Here is a 22722-nt window from a genome sequence, read left to right as displayed (position 1 = left end):
TAGAATGGTCCTAGTGAATCAAAACACACGCTCTGGTCTCTAATTAAGCAAAGCTCAGAGCAGGCTGTCATATACAAATTGAGGCTTTAAAGATAGCAAAAGTACAGCTCTAAGCAAGGTATTTTCTTACTAAAATGCTCAGAAATGACCCTAGGTCACTTTCTAGGGTCATTTGCCCTTAAGTGTTCTTTATATTGAGCTGTGCTTCTAAACTGTTCTGAACTGATGGGGAGTGGGGGCAGACATTAAGATAGAGTGAGCTGGGAAGTCATGCTCTTCTTCAAAGCCTGTCATGTTGTTTATTCTATTAGGGACAGCAGCCCTGCAGCTCCTTCCTTCTTCCTTCAATGTGTACAGCTCTCACAGTTTCATATATAACTAACAAGAACTGAAATCTAATGAAGCAGTGAGATAGCAGAGGCTGGGAGCCCAGGAATGCCAGGTGCTCAGGTAAAAATTAGTAATTCAAATAGTCACACCATACTTACATTATAATCCCGCTCTGCACCCTGCCTGTCATCACACTCACAGGTCTTTGTAAGCCACCATGGGAGTAGATGAGAACAGGATGTGAATGGCAATCGACATGGCTTGGTGAACAAACCACATATTACTAAATGCCTTTATAAAATCTGCATCCTCACAAAATAACGGTGGGCATAGAGTCATTTCATTGTTTCTATTCATTCAGGAATACCATGCTGTGCTGTCTCTTGCCATTTATTAACCAGTCAACAATGGAACATGGCACAGTCATGGAAGCAACTGCAAGAGGTTAATAGAATCTATTGGAATCTTGGCTCTCTGTTTGCCATTCTGACTTGTTTTTAAAGGAAAGTCTCTCACTAAAATGAAATGCATGTTTTTGGCAGGTTAGGAAATTTGAAAAAAAATGAAATGTTTAAAAAAAAATGTGTAATATCTGATCACTCAGCCCTTTGCTATAATGAATATAAATGTCTCAAAAGTCAAGAAATCTTACAAGTTCTTAAATGAAAAACACCACACTTTAAAATAGAATAGCCAAGAAGACAGAAATTACATTATTTATATTCTGGCATTAAAAGAATGAAAGCAAAGGGAAACCTCAAAAGACACCCAAAATTTTGAAAAACAAAATTCAAATATTAAATAGAAGGAATGAAAGTAATGCCTTTCTATGTCATTATTTCAAGATATTATCCAAACTACAATCTTCCTTATCTTGACTAATGAGCACTTTTACCTTTATCCTGTTTCTCAATTCCTAGGTGTGATTTAAAAATAACTTTGTGATTCAAACTGAAAGAAGGTTTGTGAAATCGATTTCATAACAATCCTTCTTTGTCCCATTTTGGGGACACTTACCTTTTGTGACACTGGCATTCTTGGATTATTAAAAGGTTCTGAAAATTCAGGGTTGTTTCCTGAGCTATCAAACCTCCTTAAATCATCCAAGGAATCAGCAATCTGAAAAACATACAATTTACCGTCAGGTATATGCAGTAATACTGAGACACACTCAAAGCATACTACATGTCCCAGTCGGAAACATAAAGTGTTCCCTTCTTCCCTGACCCGACAGAATTCTATAGAGCATAACCCCAAATCTTGTACTGCTCACATAAATGGCTTGAAGTTTTCTGTGAAACTAAAGGAAAGAGTTTATGAAAAAGGTCAAAAGAAGAGCAGAACTCTGCAGACATTAAAAACAAACAAAAAGGCCAATTGGCAAATAAAGAGAAGATACAAAATTTGCAGTTTTTAATCATTACCTTATTTCTCCAGTGGGTAAGAATTTCAGTTCATTTCCAGCAAGGTTAAAGAATATACTGAATTCTACTTTGTCCTAGAGATTACTTCTAATCACATGTAATTGTTGAGTCTTTGGTGGAATCTGTGCAAGCTGTGACTATCTTTGCATGCTCCCTTCCAAGTAAAAGGCATTTATGGAGGAAGATTGGTCAAACCTGCTGAAGATATATCAGAGTGCCGAAACAGGTTGAACTTGATGCTAATAATGTTTTCTTTTGAGATTTAAAATCAATGATTTCCATATATGGATCTCAAGTTTCACAGCTTAAAGACCATGACAATATGCATTATACAGGCTTATGCCTTTTCTTATTTACAAAAAAAGGTGCTGTTGTTCTATCTATAATCTGAGTCTGCCATGAAGCTTGTTACAATTTCCTCTTACAGACGGTTTATATACCAAAGTTATCTATAAGGAATGTCTGAGGAAACTCAAATTTAGGCTTATATAAAAAGCTGCCTATGGGAGGCCAAGGCAGAAGGATCATGAGTTCAAGGCCAGTCTGGTCTACACAGAAAGACCCTGTGTTAAAACACAAGGGGCTGGGGATATGGTTCAGTAGTAGAGTGCTTGTGTGGCATGAGCAAGGCCCTACATTCAATATCCAGCACCACTTAAAAAAAAAACCTTCCCAAATGTGTTGGTGTGATTTGTCCTAATACAATTAACATAAAATTTAAACTTCAGGTCTTTCAGAGAAGCAGAACTCCCTTAATGTGTAACTAATAGTTTGGGAAAAACAGCTTTTTTAAGTGAAGTGAGGGATGGTTTGATTTGGAGTGTTCACCATATTATTCAATGAGAAACTTACTGATGTGGCTCCAAGTGTTCTTTGATAAAGGTTAAGTCTCTGTTTTGTGTAGAGCAAGTTGGTCATTGCCTTCACCCCTGGCTATGGCTTACCTTGCTTATGTCAGATTCAGATTTGCTGGAGCACATACTCTGAAGCTCCTTGACAAGATCTGCTTCATCATCTGAACCAAGAGAGAGTCTCTGATCCAAAGTCAATGGCACTGACAGGTCATTCTCTAAGGACCTAGCACAAAGTTCAGAAGGGAGTTTTCAAAGTGGCAACAAAAACCCAATTCCCAATATGGGAATCAACACTGTACCTGTTTTGTTTTAATTTGATGTAGGATGGGGAAAGGGATTTTAATATCCTTTTAAGTATTTTATAAAAGTCATTTAGTGCAACAAACTAGGGATAAGAATACTAATAAAAAAATCTCCACAGGATTTTGCTAATTCCACTCAAAATTCTCAATAAGATAAAATTTTATTCCACAGAGAAATCTACTTGGACTTACACCATTCCGGTCTCCTTTCTCTTCCCTTTTCTACTCTGTCTCTCAAGCCAGATGTTAAAAAAGACATTAAGTACTGTGGTATGGGGGACAATGTACCAATTTCAAACTTGGCTGTACCTCTCACTAGCAATATGGCCATGGGTCAGGTTGCCTTTTTTTCCTACACCTCAGTTCCTGGGTTCTATTCCCTGTAAAGACTCCTTATACCTACTTCTAGGACTAATAGGAAAACATGCTATGATAGTATGCTTGGCAAAAAGAAGCATGAAATCCAGTTTCCTTTATCCCCTTTGTCTTTCTTCCCCTTCCTAGTTTCTGACATGCTGAAAACCAGGACATAGGGCCCTAAATCTTACTTGTCAAATCACAGGGGACAAGATTCAATGGGCTACTATGGGACCTATTTGCAAACTGCCCAAATATTTCTGTTCTATAAATAAACAAGTCATCCTTAACAGCTCAAAAATGTGGCAGCTGAAATAATAAATAATTCCATAGGGAAAACATAAGAAAATAACTGAAATTGTGGCTGCAAACATGTAGCACTTAAAGGTAAACAAGTCATGCTACATGAATTTCAAAAAAATCATCTGCAGACTGTCTAAAGGTTCACAAATGTATGACTGTACCATATATTGGTCAAACGCATTAAAAGTGATCAAGTTTGATTTTAAAAGAAGCCTAGTGGAACTATCTATGGAACCAGGGAAAGAAGGAAAGGAAAAAAGAATGATAGGGGCATCAGTTAATATCATAGAACATAATATCTGTGAAGGAAGAGGCTATAAGGATATGTAGTGAAACCTGCTGAATAATGAGGGGTGGGAGGGAGGTAAAAGGGTAAGGGGGAGCACTGGAAGAGATTGAATGGACCAAAGTGAAGTATACTCATAGCAGGGATGCACTGAGGAACCCCTTTGACATCAACTTAAATATTCAGAATGAAAGACAAGACTATAAAATAGGTACAGTGTATGTGTGGGGGGGTACTAGTGGGAGGGAAAGGGTGAATGAAGGAGATTAAAGTGAGGGTATCTGGTTGATAGACTTCCTATATGTATATAAAACAGAACAAAGAAACCTCTTGCAATTGCTTTAAGTGAGGCAGGGAGGAGGTTGAGGGGGAGAGACGATGGGGGAGATATAACTAATTTATAATACAAGCCTAACTGGAATTGTCACTATGAATCCCACCTCATAATGAATATATCCTAATAAAAAATTTTAAAAATAAGCCTATATTTCCAGCTTTATTTAACAAACTAAAAGCAAAACAGGTTTTGTATTAATTTATGTTAAGTTTAAGATATATTTTTTAGGTTTCATTTGAAGGTCTAATTCATTCACTTCATTTCAGTTTAATGCCAGCATCTGAATGAAATCTATGGCTTTAAAAAAATCATATTAACAGCATAACAGCTATACAGACTAATGTTTAGAGAATGTGGAGCATTTAAAATGACTGAAGTCACTTGATTTATCTTTATTGTTTGCTACAAGTTAAACTTGAAAGGAAACTTACTTTTGTTTTGACAGAGAAGTGTTTCTGTTAAAATTCAGCTGTGGTATTATCTTGTTTTTTATACCTGTTAAAAATATGTATAGTTATTTTCAATAGAATGGATTATTGTCCCTGAGCATCTTGAACTCTATTTAAAAGAAACAGACTTTGGGTTCTGCTCTGCAGTATTTTCATGCTGTTCTTGGGTTAACATCCTCTTCATGAGGAGATTTCCCCCAGGACTGTGGCTCCAGCACAACCACTGACGCAAGCATTGTTGGAAGGTCTGGGAATTACTAACTTCCTATGTACTTTTATGATGAACTTAGTAAGATAACACCACCTAAGGCTCAATTCAGGAATTTTGAACTATTATCAATGGCTCTTCTAACTAGTTGACCTATTATGAATCTTTATTTTCAAAGTACCAAAAGAAGAGTTTAATACCTGCCTTTTGGGTATAGGTATTAAAAGTAAAGGTACTTTTCCTTTCTCTACCCTTTATTGCCTTCTGACATCACTGACTGTGGAAGCAAATGCAGTTTTTGATGTGTCTGTTTATCTATTATAGTATATAGGGCATTACCAATACACCTACAGAAATTTAACTTTTAATAGGTATGGATTATTAGAAAATATGAACTGTATGCTAAGGATCATGGAACTCATACCAATGTCTTTCATCCTAGAAATTGTGATCCACTTAAGAAAAACAGAACAGAAATAATTAGCCTGTATTGCTTGCACAAGAATATTGACTTGGTCCAGTTATATATACTCAGGAAAGTGTATAGGTTCCTGTATATTGGTCACAATGCCAGATATTTTTCACTAGGTTATTCATAGACATAATAAAACATTTAGTTGCTTCTGAGTGAATTCTAAAATTGTATGAATGTTGCTGGCACATATTTTCTCTAAAGGATGGTTTTGACACTGAGGATCTGGGGATACAGCTCAGTGGTGGAGTGCTTGTTTGGCATGCCTAAGACCTTGGGTTTGATCCTCAGCACTGCAAAAGACAAAAAAAGTTTTTGAAAAGTAAATTGAGTTTAATATATCCCTATTAAAAGCAGGTCACCAAAGACAACTGGTACACTAGTTTCTTTACCCATATTTTTTATTGTCTGAAAGCACTGACTTGTAGCTTTCCCCTAATTACTCCTTAGGTGCCTGGGCTTGGGCCCTTGCTCTGGAGAAGCCATGTGATCCAACAACACTGGCCTTTCTGTTTAAGTCAGGAAAGAAAGGGCTGTGTCTTTACTAATTTATCAGGTTCCTTGATGAGCTGCATGCAAAAGGATTTCTGTTGTGGTGTTTTGTTTTTCTTTCCAGCACTTCGTGTATGGAGACAAGTACTTTTCCACCAAACTACATCCCTAGGTCATGTGGTAAACAACGTGCCAAAACCCAAAATCAACTCAAACACTGTCGTAATTACCCAATGCAATATGGGAAAAACATTACCATTATGGGAAATAAACAAGATAATCAAACTACCAGCCCATGACATACATTTTGTAAAATTAGCTTTTATGTTTTATAAATCTCTAAGCTGAAGTCAGGGAAAACTAGTGCAGTACAGTTTTATTAATCTTTCAAGGAAGTTTTCATGTTTCCAACGGTATGTTTTGATGTAACTGATTATGAAATTATTAAAATGGATTTAAAATCACTTATAATTAAAAATTTTTAAATATTTAGCAAAGTCCAGTTTTCTGAGTTCCTTAATTTCATAATATTGCTTTAATTTATATTCCCTTTATTGATTTTATTTATCAGCTCTAAAGCATAAAGTGACAGTGCTGATAGTTTATGTAATTACTTAGCTCAAGAAAGAAACTAACGGTTTATTAGAATGTTAACTCCCTGAGGAGTTTCCTGCTCCATTTCCAGAAGCCCAGAGTAGAATCTGAGCCATGGTATGTGCTGTTTATGAAGAAGATAAATGTAAGACTGATTCACTCAGAAAGCATTTAATTGGTTCCAAACACAGCTCTGTATGTATTTTCTAAAATGTAAGGCTGGCTTACATGTAACAAAAGAGAAATATGGCAATGCAATGATTTTGTCCCATAAATGCAATTGTGGACACCAAGAAAAATTAACTTAAAAATGACCGTTAAAATAACCATTAGAGATAAATTTAACTTTGCAATTCTAGCATGAAACCAGTATTTTCAGGAAGAGGGCTCCCAAACATTTTTGGAAATGTACCTACTGCATAATTTGTTTAGTCTTTGAAAATATGCATTGGATACAGAATGCACAGTGATAAAGATGAAAGCTCTTCTACATTCAGAAACTGTATCAGGAGTGCTCACCCCTTACCTTCCTGACTCAGGTCCGGCTTGTTCCAGGTGGGTGAAGAGAAACGGCCAGGCTTCTTGCGAGGGCTGGTGTTCACCTTTCTCCAGGCACCACTGTCTCCTTTCTTCTTGCTATAACTTGAAACTATGGACAAAGGGAAACTTCCTCCATTGAAGTGTGCTGTATGCTGTTCTAGCTCTGAAACAACACAAATTATACCTTACCTTGCCAAAAAGAAGGCACAGATAATGTAGTTTCACAGTGTAAAGCAAAATACATTTTCACCTCTCAGAGAGATGAACTCTAAAAATCATAGACCTGCTTAATATCTAAGTTTGGATTTTTTGAACTGGCCCACACCTCACTTGCAAGTCCAGCATTCAAACATGAGTCAGTAATTAAAAGTAGAAACAGAATTGTGGATCCATGTTGTGAAATGTCCATTTATTTCTCTAGTTTCAAAGAGACAAAAGAGAACTCTCTAAAAACAAATTCCAAGGAGTGTTATATAAGGGTGTGAATTTCCTCTCCTTGGGCACAGTCCCACATACCTGACCTTGGGAGGGGACAGCCATGCAGAACGGCTTTATTAAGCAAGATGCTGAGTGCAGCTTTAACCACAGCCTGCTGTCCTTGGCTAGGGTGCTTTTTAGCAGCTGTCTGCACAAGGCCAGGTTGCCTTTTCACAGAGGCTCTTGACAATATTGCTTCTTGAACTCTGGGTGCGATGACAGCATTCCACAGCTTAGACATCCACCTTGCGGGAGAGGGGCAAATCACCAGTTAGGAACAGGCCTCTCCTGAATGACACACAACTCTACAAAGGATAGGCATGAAGACCGTGGGGGGAAAATTAGTGTTTCTATAGACTTGCTATTTTCCTGGGTAGTTTTGTGATAAGTGAAATTAACTAATACCAAAATAGTATGAATTTGCCTCAAAAACACAATGCGTTTCACACAAACTGATTATTTATATCTCTTTCGATCCTGGAATCAATGCTTAAGTATCTGTAGAATGAATGAATACATGAGTAAATAAACCCATGGAAAGAAAGGTACATGAAAGAAAAATAAATCAGATTTTCATAAAATCCATGACTAAATATCTTCTAATAATTTGCCACATCTCCTTAATAAGACACATACATTGCATTTTAATGTTTCTGAAGTTGGGATGTATCACTGGCAAATTAAATCTGCTTGCACCGAGGCAAGTCTCATTCCCTGTTGCATTTGAGTGTGTGCAGCCCCATAGAGCCAGTTATTGCTTTAGGTGGATGATTTGCATCAGTTTCTGGAAGCCATGGGACTGTAGCACAAATATGGAGCACTCGATGCCAATTACTATTCCTTCAAAAAAAGATTACTTTGCCACAACATTAAAATAGCTTGGTGGTAGAGCACTGGCCTTGCATTCATGAGGACTCAGAATCACAAAAAGAGTAAGTACAACTCAAAACTCCCAAACAATCAGCTAATATCATGAAAGGCTACAGAAACAAAACTACATCTCCCAGGATATGTTTTCAAAGCTATGAGACAGTGGCATAAAATTTCAAGCATTGTTAAAACTGTTAAAGCATCAATCTATTGTAAGCTTCTCTATTAATGCCTAATTGTAAGTAATTTTTAAAACAGGTAAAACTACAACAGAGCATAGAAAATTCTGGTCTTTTACAATATGAATCAAACTTATACAACTATAGCAGCAATTCCCAAAAGGGATAAAGATAGCTGGTTTAAAAAAAAAACAAAAAAAGCAGGGAAACAACTGTCCCTGGCATTTCTGCCCATCTTGCTTCAACTATCTTTTTAGATTTGGAAAATAGAGATAGAGTTTAGAAGCAGAGGACAGATGTGTTTCCTGACCAGGGCAATAAAGGTAATGTTTCCTGTAGGGGCAAGAGTAGATAGATTGGCCAGCATTCCTCTTCAGAAGATTAGGGTAGAGGTGTTCACAGCTGTGATACTACTACAGCATTACCTGGGCCTCTTAAGTGTTACCTGTGGAACTTGAGGGGAACCTACATAAAGATGTAGCTCAGGCTGCATGCTCTGCTATGGGTGATGAAGTTCTTGTCTAACTTGTCTGCCCTCAATCAGCAAAAATTTCTGAGCCTCTGAAGTGCTTATCAGAGTTTACATTCCACATGAGAAAGGCCAAAATTGGATTCTAACAATCTTGACAGTGGATGTAAAAGAGCCTTAGATTAATTGCAATACTGATGAAGGGAGGAGTAATTCTATCAATACATGGATTTCTGTTTTTTTGTAAGAAAAGCTGTCTAATATTTCTTTCCTTCCAATTAGCTGTTTTTAAACTGATGGTTTTTCTTACAATAGGGGAGCAATATCATTTGCACCTCTGCTTTCCAAAAGTGGATTTTTGTTCAGGATGCCAGAAAATGCTGATCTGCTAGCTAATCACAAAATCCTTACCTTTTACCTCCCTTCCACTCACTCCTGATTTTTCTAATTCGTTACGTATAGGTTTCTCATAAGTTACTATCCAATAAAGGAGGAAGATTTTCAGCTCATCATTGAATGCTGGGTTTTTTGTTTTTGGAGAGTGGGCATAAAATACTTCAGGCAGTTTCTTGTGTGGAATCTTGCAGCAAGACTGCATAGCAAGCTGTGAATGACTCTGATAAGAGTTTTTATTTATTTATTTTTTAAATAAAGGAAAACCTGCTACCCAGCTGTTAGAAAAGTACAGTTGCCTTAGGAACTACCTAACAGACAAGGCCTGGCCACCCTGTGACAAGAGTGGAGAAGCAACATTCCGTGCTATTGACAGGGAGGTGGCACATGCAATCTGGCCCCCATTTTCACCGTGAAACACTACCAAATTTGCCATGGGTCTATTATGTACTCTATTAAGTACTCAAATAAGTTGAAATGGCACTTACTTCACTGTTGCTTGGGCATGTCCTGGGACTACAGGACAAGACAGGAAAAACTTTGGCCCAAGAAGAGCTTCAGGTGTGCCCAAGCGGGCCAGGCAGGAGTTGAGCTGACGCCAGACAGACAGAGCCCAGTCAACAATCTTGCACACGGGGTCACAGGGTGAGGGCACCTGACCTCTGAACTGGAGACAGGGGGATGCAGGGGATTGACTTAGTACAGTACTGCTTCCCTTTTGCTTTTGAAGTTCAAAGTTGAAATGCAGAAATTTAAAAGTATAAAATAAATCTGAATCTGACTTTTCCTTTGCTTGAGGCAGTTGAAGGTGGGATAACAAATAGCAGACACTATTAGGTTTGTTCATGGGCTAGTGTGATAAAAGTTTTTCTCATTTAATTCTCACTGGATGCCTGAGGTAGGCATTTTATCCTCATTTTACATATCAAGAGTAAGAAACTGAGAAATAAGAATAAGATGCAGAAACCCAAGGTCTCAAAGATTAACAGGTGACAAAGTCAAGGCTAGAGTGAGTTTGTTTTATGAGAAAGGGTCTTACAGTTTATATAGCCCTGGCTGGCTTCAAGCTTGAGAGCTCCAGCTTTAGCCTCCTCAGTACTGGAATTACAGGCATGGGCCACCATACCAGGTTTATTTTCATATTAAGATATAATTGCAAAACAGAAATTATATTTATGGTGCACAATGTGATGTTTGTATATGTATACATCATGAAATGACTAACTCAAACTAATTAATATGTTCATTACCTCACATACATACTATTTTTTTAATGCTGATAATATTTAAGATCTATTCTTAGCAATTTTCAGGTATATACTATTAACTGTGGATATTTATTTCTGATAGAGCAACAACTGGTATGAGGATATGGCATTTAGCTGAAACAATAAAGGAGTAATTTATCATACTTAAAATGAAGTTGATAATTCTTAAGCTAAAGAACACCCTTTTCTTCCTAAAGCTTAGTGTTTCTGATGATCTCTATGGACGCTTTCCTCCCTGTGGTTAGCCAGGCTGAATGGAAAGAAGGAACAGGCACAGTTGTATAGATGACTGACAGGGGGCAAGACTCCCCCTTCCCCCAGCTGCCTCCTCAGGAGCATATGTAAAATAAGGAGGAGGAGGTCAGAGCACTCAATTAAACCTAGTCCCTAGGGGAACAATTTTTCCCCCTAGGAAGATTGAATTATTTTCTTAATGACTATCCAATGAACTGCTTTCAAAAATCAGAATGTAGGTATCTGACCAAGAAAGACAATTTTGAAAGGGGACTGAAATTTGCCTACCCAGAGGACCTCAAGAAACAGGTGGGCACCACTTCTCTGTGAAGTACGGATGGTGATTATATGCAGTTTCTCATTTTGCAAGTTGGCTGTTTTATGGTGACTGTGGTTATTATATGACAGTATGTTAGAAGACTTTCCTAAAGGGTCTTTCCAATAAGTAAACCTTCAAGCTACTGTATGTTTTTATTTCCTTCATTCATTTTCATTTAACACAAACAAAATTTTGTAGAGATATTTTTTAAAATTCTATTTTTAAAAATAGAGTTGTTAGAAGCATGAATTACCACTGCTGAGAATGGAAAAAAAAAAAAAAAAAAAGGCCACACCTGTAATTCCAGCACTTGGGAGGCAAAGCAGGAGGATCTCAAGTTCGAGGCCACTCTAGGGTTTTTGTGGGGGAAGCCCTGAGCCTCATGCATGCTAGGACCATGATGTACTATTGAGCTACATCCCCAGCACAGTTTGTGTACTCATGAGCTACAGAAGAAGACAAAAAAAAAAGGTGTGCCCTGGGCTTGTGGAGTCAGTGGTAAGTTCTGGGTATGGTGAGGTCTGAGGGAGGAGAGCCAGCCACCCACAGGTAATACAAGTACCTGCCTTTGGTGGTGGCTCTTAAGTTTCACAAGTTGTAAAATTTTGAATCTGGGCCAGGCTCATTATTCTTAACAGATCCCTTCTGACAACTGTTTAGTATAGATATAAGCTGCTATGAAAATCCAAAAGAAGAAACGACTCAATGCTGCAAGGTCAGGGAAGATAAAAAGAGATGTGGTGGGATGTCTGATCTCTCACAGGATGTAAAGGACATTTGGTGGTGAGGAGAGGTATTTCAAACATAGGATGGAGAAGGAACTGGAGATTGTGTGTTTGTTCGGGGGGGGAGCATGAAAATGGATGCTGAAGTAGATTTAAAAAATGACATGGTTCTGCAAATAAACAATCTATGTAACTTCTATTAATTCAAGGATTTAATCTCTCTGCTTAGCACATCCCCCAAGGAACAACTGCACCATCACACTGTCCTCTAGTTCCCCACATATCATGCCTTTCTTCCCTATGTTCAGGATTTGTTGTGATTGCTGTTGCTCCTGCCTGGATCCCCTGACTCCCTGTTCTCAGGTAACTCTTCCCCTTTAGATCACAGACTAGTGTAATCTAAAAGGCCTTACATGTGACCACAGAGAGGCCTTTTGGCTTTACCAATAATCATGATACTGGGACATGGGACAAATGTGAACACTGGTATAGTCACATGAAGGAAATAATTTGGCTGAGGAAAAGCAAGAGTGGTGCAGTGATAGAGCAGCTCTGCTAAATTGTTATCACTGTGTTACATGAGGCTTTGGGCTCTGTTATAATAACTTCCTTTCTCTTCAACAGAAATAATCATTATGTATCCCTCACTTTCTCTGATAGTCTTCCAGCAAGAATTCTGAGATCAGTATTACAATTAAAGAGAACTAAATATTAATTTCTTGCTAAAAATGCATAATTATTTCCTATTAATACTAGTAGGAAGCTTAGTATTATCCTGAAAGTCCTATTTTCGTATACCCCTGAAAGTATTAATGAAGAAATGATCAAGCCCCAGCATGTACCCAAGTGCCTACAATGATTAGGTTCTCTGATGCTACAAGATTTCTGATGTTTTGCAGTAGTCATGTACTGCAATAGTACATGTACCCCAGGAATTCATTTTATTAGACTATTTGAAGTGATTCTCAGTAGAGGAAGGGCATTACCCCTTTTCCTTCTTTCTATTCATTATAGTACATCACATTCTCAAGCAGTATGGAAAAGAGAAGGGCTCCTTTTCAAACTGTGTCAGAGTTGAGGGAGGGTATGCCAATCCTACAGAATAAAACTGGTATCTTCTGTGACTTATATGAATTACCTTTAGCAATGTCATTTAAATAAGCTAATGGAAGTATGAATGATTTGAAAATCTATAGAGGAACAATGTTCATTACCCAATTTCTCTTCCTTTTTGTTGAGCCTGTACAATGGCTGTGCTTTGGCCAAGGGAGTATATTTATAACTATGCAACTAATTTCAATGTAACTTGGGGTAGAGTTCTCTAATTAGGAATTTGAGACCAATTCAAATCACTATGACAGACGCTGATCAGTGAATTACCAAAAGCCATTCCCATCTCACAATGCTTCCGTTACCTGCCTCCCGTGATCTACCCATGCACTCAAACATGGGCACTCACACTGTAACATAACAGATGCCGAATTTTGTTCCAGTATTTGGTAATGAGCTTAGGTCTTGAGAAGGTCTAGCAAGCAGTAGGCTAGAACTGGGTGTTGGACATGAAACTAGATGTGGTTTTTAAAACAGTAAAAAGAAGTCATGATTCTAGAAAAGATGCTTTCTTCCCTGATAAGGAAACTGAGGAAGTCAAAGCTCTCCATCCTTCACTGCACCCCACTTATTGCCTTTGAATGTGTTGGGATGAGGGCATGCCATCTAATGCCCTGTGAATATGCTGTAGGCTTGAAGGGAAAAATCAAGGGTTACCAAGACCTGGGACCAGAGGCTATAGAAGTGCTGAAACACCTACCATGAGACACCTGGTTATCTGAAGGGAAAAGAGACTCCTTTTTTTGAAGCAGCTAGCAGCGGCAAGTTTGTAGCCAAAAATACCAAACTGATAAAGTGATGGTACTATTCTCCCAGTATGTCCCACTGTGCAGGATTAAATGAGAAAATCTTACTAAACTGAGTTCTGTTATTTCAAAAACACCTTGACATTCAGCTGTTAGTAGAGTTTAAGACTATTAAACTAAATAATAATGTGTGAGATTTCTTCAGTACTACATTATTTTTATTTAGGAGACTACACTATACTTATTATTCTGTGAAAGAAATCAGTAAAAATCATTATTACTCTTGAAAATGTGTCAAGAGATAAAGAATTCTAACTTTTTGTGTGACTTTGTAAATTTTGCCATAACATAGTTTAAGAGTCATATATTAAACCTTGCTGGAGAGGATGGATAATGTTCTGAAGACTCTAAGGAAGTTTTCCTTAAGAACAGTGATTAATTTCCAACCCACCCTTCTATAGCATTGAGAACTTGGTGAGATTCCTACAGAACAGTTAATGACTGCTAAAAACCTATTCACTTTTTCTTGTACTTCGTATCATCCAAAAACTATTACAAATTTCACAAGCATTTATCTAATAACAATAACCACAGTAAAATTTCCATACAGTTTCTTATCCTTAATACAGTCCAGACACTGTTATGAGTTCCACATTTGTTATCTTATTATCTTATTGAATAGTCTCTGATGGTGCTGCCTAAGGCCACATTCTAAGTGAACTCCAGCCCCAAACTCCTGACAATTGAAACCTCCCCTGCTATCCTGCCAATAGGCTGCAGCTGACACTGTTACCTTGTTTACAACTTTCCTTCTTAAGAACCTCTGCAGCAGTCCCTGCATGGGCTCGCAATCCCACCGCAGCTGAACCCAGCGGAAATGCTGCTGCACCAGCAAGTCAGAGCCCTGGAGACAGGCCTTGGCAATGGTTCCCAGCAGAAAGCAGTTCTCATGAAAGTAGTAACATTCAGATGTTCCATTTCCTAAAACAACAAAGCCAGGGTCCAATCGCATCGAGCTATATTATGGACCAAATGCAAATTAAAGAACATGATAAAAGCGAGAGCACACAAGTAAGGGGTGAGGATAGGTAAGACACCTAAAAAACTAGTTAGCATTTGTTGCCCTTAACGCAGAGAAACTAAAGCAGATACCTTAAAGCAACTGAGGCCAATAGGAAAAGGGGAACAGGTACTCGAGAAAAGGTTAGATCAAAAAGAATTAACCTAGAAGGTAACACCCACCCACAGGAAATCAATGTGAGTCAATGCCCTGTATAGCTATCCTTATCTCAACCAGCAAAAACCCTTGTTCCTTCTTATTATTGCTTATACTCACTCTACAACAAAATTAGAAATAAGGGCAAAATAGTTTCTGCTGGGTATTGAGGGGAGGGGGAGGGGGAGAGGGAGGGGGCGGAGTGGGTGGTAAGGGAGGGGGTGGGGGCAGGGGGGAGAAGTGACCCAAGCCTTGTATGCACATATGAATAATAAAAGAAAAATGAAAAAAAAAAAAAAGAAAATAAAACAATGAAACCATTGAAATTGTTTTAAGAAGAGAGAGGGGAAATAAGGGGGAATGATGGAGGGGGAAATCTAACCAAAGTACATTGCAAGCATACATGTAAATATTGAAATGAACCCCCTATAAAATTAATATATGTTAATAAAATGTTTTAATAAAGGAAAAAAAATGGTAAATCAATGATAATAAAAAAAATAAAGAACATGACGTGTAACTGTACTCTGGGGGACAGGAAGGTTACAGGGTATCACGAAGGTGACTTCTCAGTCTGGTTTCTCCACCATATTTACCTTTTTGGAAAGTACATGGGCAATCAGTGCTCCGGTTTTCAAGTGGTGCCAGAAAGTCCCCCAGTAACTCAGACAGTGAAGATTTTTCCAAATTCTCTAAGATGATGATGATTTTCTTCTTAACGGGACATTGCTTCATTGGGATCAGACAAGCTGTGGTCAGAAAGGAAATTAGGGTTTAAAGCTTCTAAGGAAGCCTATACAAACTGGCAAAAATTCAAAATAAAGAAGATATAAAGTGTTAGAAAGATGTGGTTTGACAGGCATACTCTGAAACTGCTGGGGTAGTAAAAAGACTGGAAGTTTCATATTACTTAACACAGTTGAAGACACAGTGCACCATCACTTCTACTTCCATAACAGATTCCAAATGGAACCAGCCCTATGTCCACCAACAATGGAATGTATGAGTAGGAGTATATTTATACAATGGTTATGAAAGTGAGAAAATCACAACTGTAAATAAACAACAACATGGAAGACTGTTATAAACAACATATTAAGAGGCAAAACACCAGGGAATATGTGTAATATGATTTCATGTAAAGTTCACAATAGGCAATACTAAATATTTAATTTAGGGACACATATGTAGGTAATAAAAAATCTAAAGAAAAGTTAAGGTATAACTCAGTGGTAAAGTCCTTGCCTGGCATACATGAGGCCCTGGATTCAATCCCTAGCAATGAATAAATAAATAAATAAAAAAGAAGAAATGCTAAGAAATTACTATCACTATTACAAAGGATAGAGTAGTGGTTAACTCCAGAAGTGATCAGCGGGGAGGAAGCACACAGTTGAATTCTGGATGCTGAGAATATTCCAGTTTTTAGTCTAAGTTGTTATTTTATTTAAAATTATTCACTGATCTGTATCAGTAGTGTGTTATTATGTATGTCTCTTTCACAGTATAAAAGGTTAAAAACTCTTAAATAATCTTTAAGTTATACATACATCAGATGTTCATATAATTATGTAAACAAGACCTCATAGACTTGCAGATCCCTCCCCTCATTTTAAATATTTCATAGAGGCTAAAAGTAGTTGGCTCAAATTTCAGAAACAATGGAGGAGAAGGAGAAAAATGGAGGACTACTGGGTCTTATTTTAGTATTTCTTCCACTGAGGATGGGAGGGGTTGATTTCATAGTGACCCAAATTGAGAAATGTAGAGTAAATGGGTGATTGTTATCATATATAGGAAAGGAAAACTACTCAACACAGTACCTGGCAACTACTAAGCACTTATATGTTAATACTTTAGTTAAAATGTATACCACTTCCTCTATACCTTTTTATTTTTTAGAATATTCTAGTAAGTACTGTCTTGCCAAAATAACCTTGAAAACAGATCAGTTTAAAGTAATTGAGAGCAACACTGTCAAGCATTCCACTCTTCACAAATACTCATGAGAACATATTCTGTATTTCTTTTTCTTGTTACTATAGACACAAGGCATTTTCACTGTCAAAAAAATCACTGAACACTGTAAATGAATCTCTTCTCAGACTGAAATAGCTTTTCTGGATGCCATTAAGTTTTAAAAAACTAGAAGAACAGAATCAATAACAACCACCACCCAACTTAGTTGTACTTGTGGGGGGCCATTAATGAGGGTCTTATGTGTGTGCCATCCCCCCTTCAACCTAGTTATTTAGTAAGACTGTTAAAATCCTATTGTTCTCAAGGTTCAAATGTTATTTCAAAAATGCATGCATTGTGAATGTATAATAAACACATAATCAGTGAAAACAATGACAAACTAACAAAGCTTTTCTAGTCAGTGACAAAAACAAAAACAAACAAACAAAAAAACCTCACCAGGTTGATGGTTTATGTATTTTTCTGTAACTTAGGACTGAAAAACTCTAGTTTCCCCCTGGTTTGTGTTTAGTGTATGGCTACTTCCAGTACCTCTGAAGCTGCTGCACATCTAGGATGTTTCTAAAAGGAAAATTTTGATTGCATTTCAGAAAGTGTTTATACAATGCCCCCTTGCTGCATGTACTCTTGGTGCTCAGTGCTATGGCCAGAGGTAACTATTGTAATGGGGAGTGGGGGAGGAAGGGCATTTTTAACTATACCTATGATGAGGAATGGCATCTTAACAGATGCACAGGTCTGAGAAAAACTTTCTAGGTCTAAGAAAGGACATTGCAGAAGAATGGAGGCTGGACATGGCTCAGTCTTAGAAGGGACTGGGGCATCAAATCCAGGTCAGAATACTTGCAAGAGTGGCATGAGTGTGAGCTCCGAGCTGATGGTGCCTCACGAGTGCAGTGGATAGAGCAGTTACAACACGGTGGTGACTCTGCTGTGGGCAACATCAGAGCAGCAGGCTGCATTTTTACTCTGGACTCACGATAGAAGCATCTGGGACTCATTTCAGATGACTAGTTGGTCAGTGCAGGGCCTAAGGCACTGGCACATTGTAAAAGCCTCCCAAGACTAGAATGTGCATTAGGACTGAGACCTGCAGCTCTAAAATCTCAGAACCCAGCCAAAATTGAAAAGCAGAAGACTCAGAATGTGATGTTAAGAGGAGTCACTACCAGCTCTCGGCATCAATGGAAGTCTTGAAGGAGGAAACTAAACGGGATTTGACTCCTGCTCTGAGGTACTCACTGGTGTAAAGAAATTGATGGAGAGGACAGAAACAGGGGGACATCTATACTAGGATCTTCTGTGGTGAAGGCAAGAGGTGAGGGGAACCTCCTCTAGGGTGAAGGCACAGAAAGAAAAGGCATCTGAGATAAACATCAGTAAGGTTCCATGTTTGACTTACAAAGAGGCAGAGAGGAAATATCAGAGGCAATGCTGAAGTCCCCACCAGAGAAGAAGTTGTACAGTTAATGGAGGCAGACAGCACATGACCAAAAGCATGCTTGCAAAAGGGATGGTAGTGATGGGAGAGAGGATTAGGGTCGGAGGCAAAACAACTGAGCTGACAGGAGTGTAGGAAGTCTCATAGGGAAAGATAAACTCAGTATCTGGGTCCACAATCAGGGATTTTACTGCTAATAACTGAATTCCACATTTATGGTGGATTCTCAGAATCTACCTTAGACACACGGGTGTAGGGAATAGTGTTAATAACCATGAGGTTAGGGTTCTACCTCGTCTGTGTTCATCTTGGTCTTCCATGAGGTCCCAATCAGGGATCAAATAGTCTGAGCTTCTTTGGTGAAAAGCTTTTTCTTCAACACTGGTGGTCTCATTCTCTCAAGTTTTCACCAGCACCTACTTCTCCATCTGACTACTTCTGGTCAACATCCTCAGGCAAGGTGGTACAAATGTAAATTTAATTTTAGTTCAGAAAAAGCATGTGTCTAGTTCAGGTTATTTAGCATGGCTTCAGGTCTAAAATATTAACCAACTCTAGAATTAAGATTTCATTACACTTTTGAGTTTCGAGGTTTAATGTGGAAACATGAAAGAAGGCCACACATTCTATTCTGTATCTGCAGATTCCCTTTGACTGGTGGCCAGAAAAGTCAGCCATTTATTCCCTTTGCTTTATGCTATTTCAAAGCTCTATTTCTGAAACAAGTCTACTCTATTCTTCATGTCTTTTTTTTTCTTCCAACTTTAGAGGCTATATCAGCTTGATCCTCTCCTGTAGGTTGGTCATCTTAATTGACACTCTGAAGTCCAGGGCTATCTCAGTTTTGCACAATCTTATTATAATGTCCTGGATAGTTTGTTCTACCATGAAAGTTGTTTGTTTAAAAATAATTAACATAGCTAGCCATGGTAAGACACACCTATAATCCCAGTACTTGGGAGACTAGGACAGGAGGATTGTAAATTTGAGGCCAGCCTAGGGCTATATAGTAACACTTTTTCTCAAAAAAATTAATGTAACATATTTACAAGTTAAACCCAAACTCATCTGTATCTAAGTTGAACCCAAGTCTATAATCTCCCCACTGGGGACTGAAAACAACCTCTTTTGTATGCTATTCACTTAAGTCTAGGCTCTGCAAGGAGCAATGCTCAGTACAAGTGACAAACATAGGGCAAAACTTCAATGGACCGCCAGGAAAACAGGGTCCACGGAGGTAAACTCACTCACTTACGGAGACACCAATTATATTCTCCTGCCATTATTTCAGTAATTCCATTCCTTATTATTTCTAAAAGGGAAAGTTCTCTCAGGAAGTCAAATTGTTATTTTATTTTATATTTTCACTATTTAATAGTAAATATATAAATATATACTATTACAAAGTTGTTAATCCAATGAAAAATCTTATATTATTACATGACTTTTATAATGTGTACTACATTACTCCTTTTGAACACACTATTGACCTTATTCCTGTTAAATTCCAGTTGTATTACATCAATACAACTGGAATTGTTGTTTTAAAATGATGATCTAGTGTTTGAATTTTTTTTACTACTTATTGTCACATACAGTTTTAAAAGGAATCTGTCATGCTAACCCAGCTCCATGCCTTATGTAAGAAACTTGAGCAGATTCTAGTATTCGTTCACACCCTTCTAAGCAAATAACAGTCATCTAATGTGACTCTCTCTCATGAAAGGCAGTATGAGAAGGAAAATGTTATTTTGAAATAACCACAAAGTAATTTAAATTCTTAAAGCTAAGTTTAAAATTATTTCTGCTTCTCTTCCCTGCTGTATTTTTTGCTTATATACTTTTTTATTCATTCTTTCTGACTCTTTTCAACGGGTTTCTTCTACAAAGTCAGAGAATAAGGTAATATATGTGCTGTGCTTGATAGGAGATAAAAGTTCAACATGTCAACTCAAGCCTAATTCAAATTAATGTAAGTCTCAAGCTTTAGAGAAAATAAGGTTAAAATCTAAAAGCATATAGAATACCTCACAAATCAGTATACTTCTCTCACTTATAGTAATGTCATTTGATCACTTTCATTTCTTGGTAAAAAGGCAAAAGTGTAGTTGATAGGTAATTCTTATCCCCTTATTATTTTGAAAGCTTGAGCAAAACAGCCTAGAGGTGCTCTCTCTGATCTGTCAGGGCTCTGCCTTCTCTACTCTTTCCTTTTCCTTCACCCCTTCACTAAACAATCATTACCTGCTATGCACTTTGTGCATGAGGAAAGAATGGAAACCTGCCTGCCCACGGATCCCTTGAGATGTCCTTGCATTGCTCAGGGGCCCTGGTGTCCCCCTTACTCCTCTGCAGCATGTACTCTCCAGTATATCTTCACTGGTCACCAGTCAATAGCAGTGGGTCCAACTGAGAAGATGGTGGTGGTGAAGGGAGTTTAAGGCACTGACAGTAGTTGGGGCAAGATGAGAGGCTAGACCACAATGTTCCTAACATAACACTTCCAGAACTTTAGCATTTACTATGGAGCCTTTGTTGTATAATATCAGGAGACAGCCATGAATCGTTTTGTATTGTGAGTGAGCCTCATGGAAGATGATACTGTTAGGGTAAACAAAAAGGAAGCCATGTTAGGCTCAGAGCCCCCCCCTCCACCCCTACCATTGCAGGCAGCTTACTGGAAACACCCCACCACTGACTAGAAGGATCACACCTATACTCAAGGAAATGACAAACCCTCACCTCACTGGAGTTCCAGAGATGCCACCTCACCTGGTGGTCTGGAGATGAGCAACTTATCTACCTAACTACCACTTATCTCTTCTAGCAAGCCTTAATGCCACTCCAAAATTTTCCTACCCAGCAAAATTTCCCCTACAAACCCCTCCCCAATTATCTACCCCAAGTCTGTAAACAGCAGTGGGATTCTGGCTTTGGCTGGTTACTCCCCTTCACAGGGCTTCTTGATGAGCAACAAACCCTGTGCTCGTGTTGGTGTTTGAGTTGTCTCCTGCTTATCTATTTTGTACCTCTTTCAGTCTAACAATGATGCCAAAACCCTGGACAAGTGTGTAGGATCGAGTCAGCATTCTGCTCTTGCAACCTGGAAAGCAGTGGGCAACAGTAGCTCTCCCAGGTTCACTCTGAGATCGTGAGTGGACAATGGAGTCATCTTTCCTCATCCCGTTGCCTCTCTCCCTCTTCGCTGTTTGATCTCTCCCACCCTTTCCTTGCTTTCCTTTCTTTGACAACTCTGCTGAGGCAGGTTATGGATAGTCTGGGACTGCTCCCCTTTTAACTCAAGAGCTCCTCCCCCTAGCCCATAGGTCAGAGAAGCTAGGTGATGACTATTCTCTCCCCACCTCCAAGTTCAAGGTCATATAAAAATGACCTACCCAAAGAACTTGGCCCTTTTTGCTTCTCTTCCCTCACCTGGCGAACTGGTAACTCACATTCCCTTAATAATGCTATTCTACTTCATCCCATCCACGTGTTTTGCTTGGATTCTTCCACCCAGAACACAAGGACCAAGATCTGGAAATACTGTTTGCTGATAACATTTGTGGCACAGCGATCCAGGAGGAAGGGGTGAGATCCCAATATGATATCTCTGCTAATCCTTTTTATTTTAATTCATCCTTCTTTGTCCTCACACCCCTCCACCTGATACTTCGGAATCAAACACCACCATGGCTTGCATGGTGTGTAATCTTCATGCTGGGACATCCATCCCCTTGATGCTCGGGATTCACTCAGAGCCCTGAGAGTGGTAGAGAGGGACCACACCCTCACTGTTGGCAGCAGCAGCATGAGTGCTACAAGAATTACAACTGCAGGACTCACAAGCTCCCACTAGTGCCCCTAACACTTCACCTCCCTCCCCTGTCCTTTGCTAATAATAGTCGTGCTGTGGGAGATCATATGAGGTCTCTAACCCCCATGTGGCGAAGAACAAATAGGAATGCCCTGGGCATTCAGGCTGGATTTCTCTTCCCCCTTTTTCTTCTTTCTTTCCCTCTCTTCCTCCCTTTCTCTCTCTTTCTCTACCCCCAATTGGCTGGTGTGGTTTGGAGGGGAAAAGTGGGAGGTGCATGACAAGGAGCCAAGTTCACTGCTACATGTGGGTTGGGGGACTTGTGTGCCTAGCACCCGCCCCTGGGGATTAAAAGTACAGGTACTTAGACCTGCCAGGCAAATGCTTGGCGATAAAGGGAATGGAGTCTTGCTGCACCATCCCCACCACAATCAGTGGGGGAGGGCTGCTGGCCCCGCCAGCACCTGAGGATGGATGGGAGCACGCGACTCTCTGGCCTGCCCTTTAGGGTGGGAGCATGTGGCTCTCTGGCC

At 38.8% G+C, this 22722-nt stretch overlaps 1 protein-coding gene across 5 annotated transcripts in view; it reads right to left on the bottom strand.

Moving 5' to 3' along the window:
• Positions 1 to 22722, bottom strand: part of Cttnbp2 (cortactin binding protein 2) — a 156317-nt gene that overhangs the window by 5071 nt on the left and 128524 nt on the right. For 2 of the 5 annotated variants that reach the window (XM_074064485.1, XM_074064483.1), the window contains exons 15-22: positions 15551 to 15703; positions 14532 to 14719; positions 9825 to 10003; positions 7465 to 7670; positions 6935 to 7111; positions 4625 to 4688; positions 2699 to 2831; positions 1348 to 1449 (exon numbers count right to left, since the gene is read on the bottom strand). In XM_074064485.1, coding sequence (XP_073920586.1) covers positions 1348 to 1449; positions 2699 to 2831; positions 4625 to 4688; positions 6935 to 7111; positions 7465 to 7670; positions 9825 to 10003; positions 14532 to 14719; positions 15551 to 15703 — 1202 coding nt within the window. Of the gene's footprint in view, positions 1 to 1347; positions 1450 to 2698; positions 2832 to 4624; positions 4689 to 6931; positions 7112 to 7464; positions 7671 to 9824; positions 10004 to 14531; positions 14720 to 15550; positions 15704 to 22722 lie in introns of those variants that run through there. The other 3 variants (XM_074064484.1, XR_012444791.1, XM_020167279.2) reach the window with 3 other exon arrangements.

Source organism: Castor canadensis, chromosome 2, assembly GCF_047511655.1.
Source record: "Castor canadensis chromosome 2, mCasCan1.hap1v2, whole genome shotgun sequence".
Lineage (NCBI taxonomy): Eukaryota > Metazoa > Chordata > Mammalia > Rodentia > Castoridae > Castor > Castor canadensis.
The sequence above is the reverse complement of the archived record's forward strand: the minus strand, read 5'-3'. Positions and strand labels throughout refer to the sequence as shown.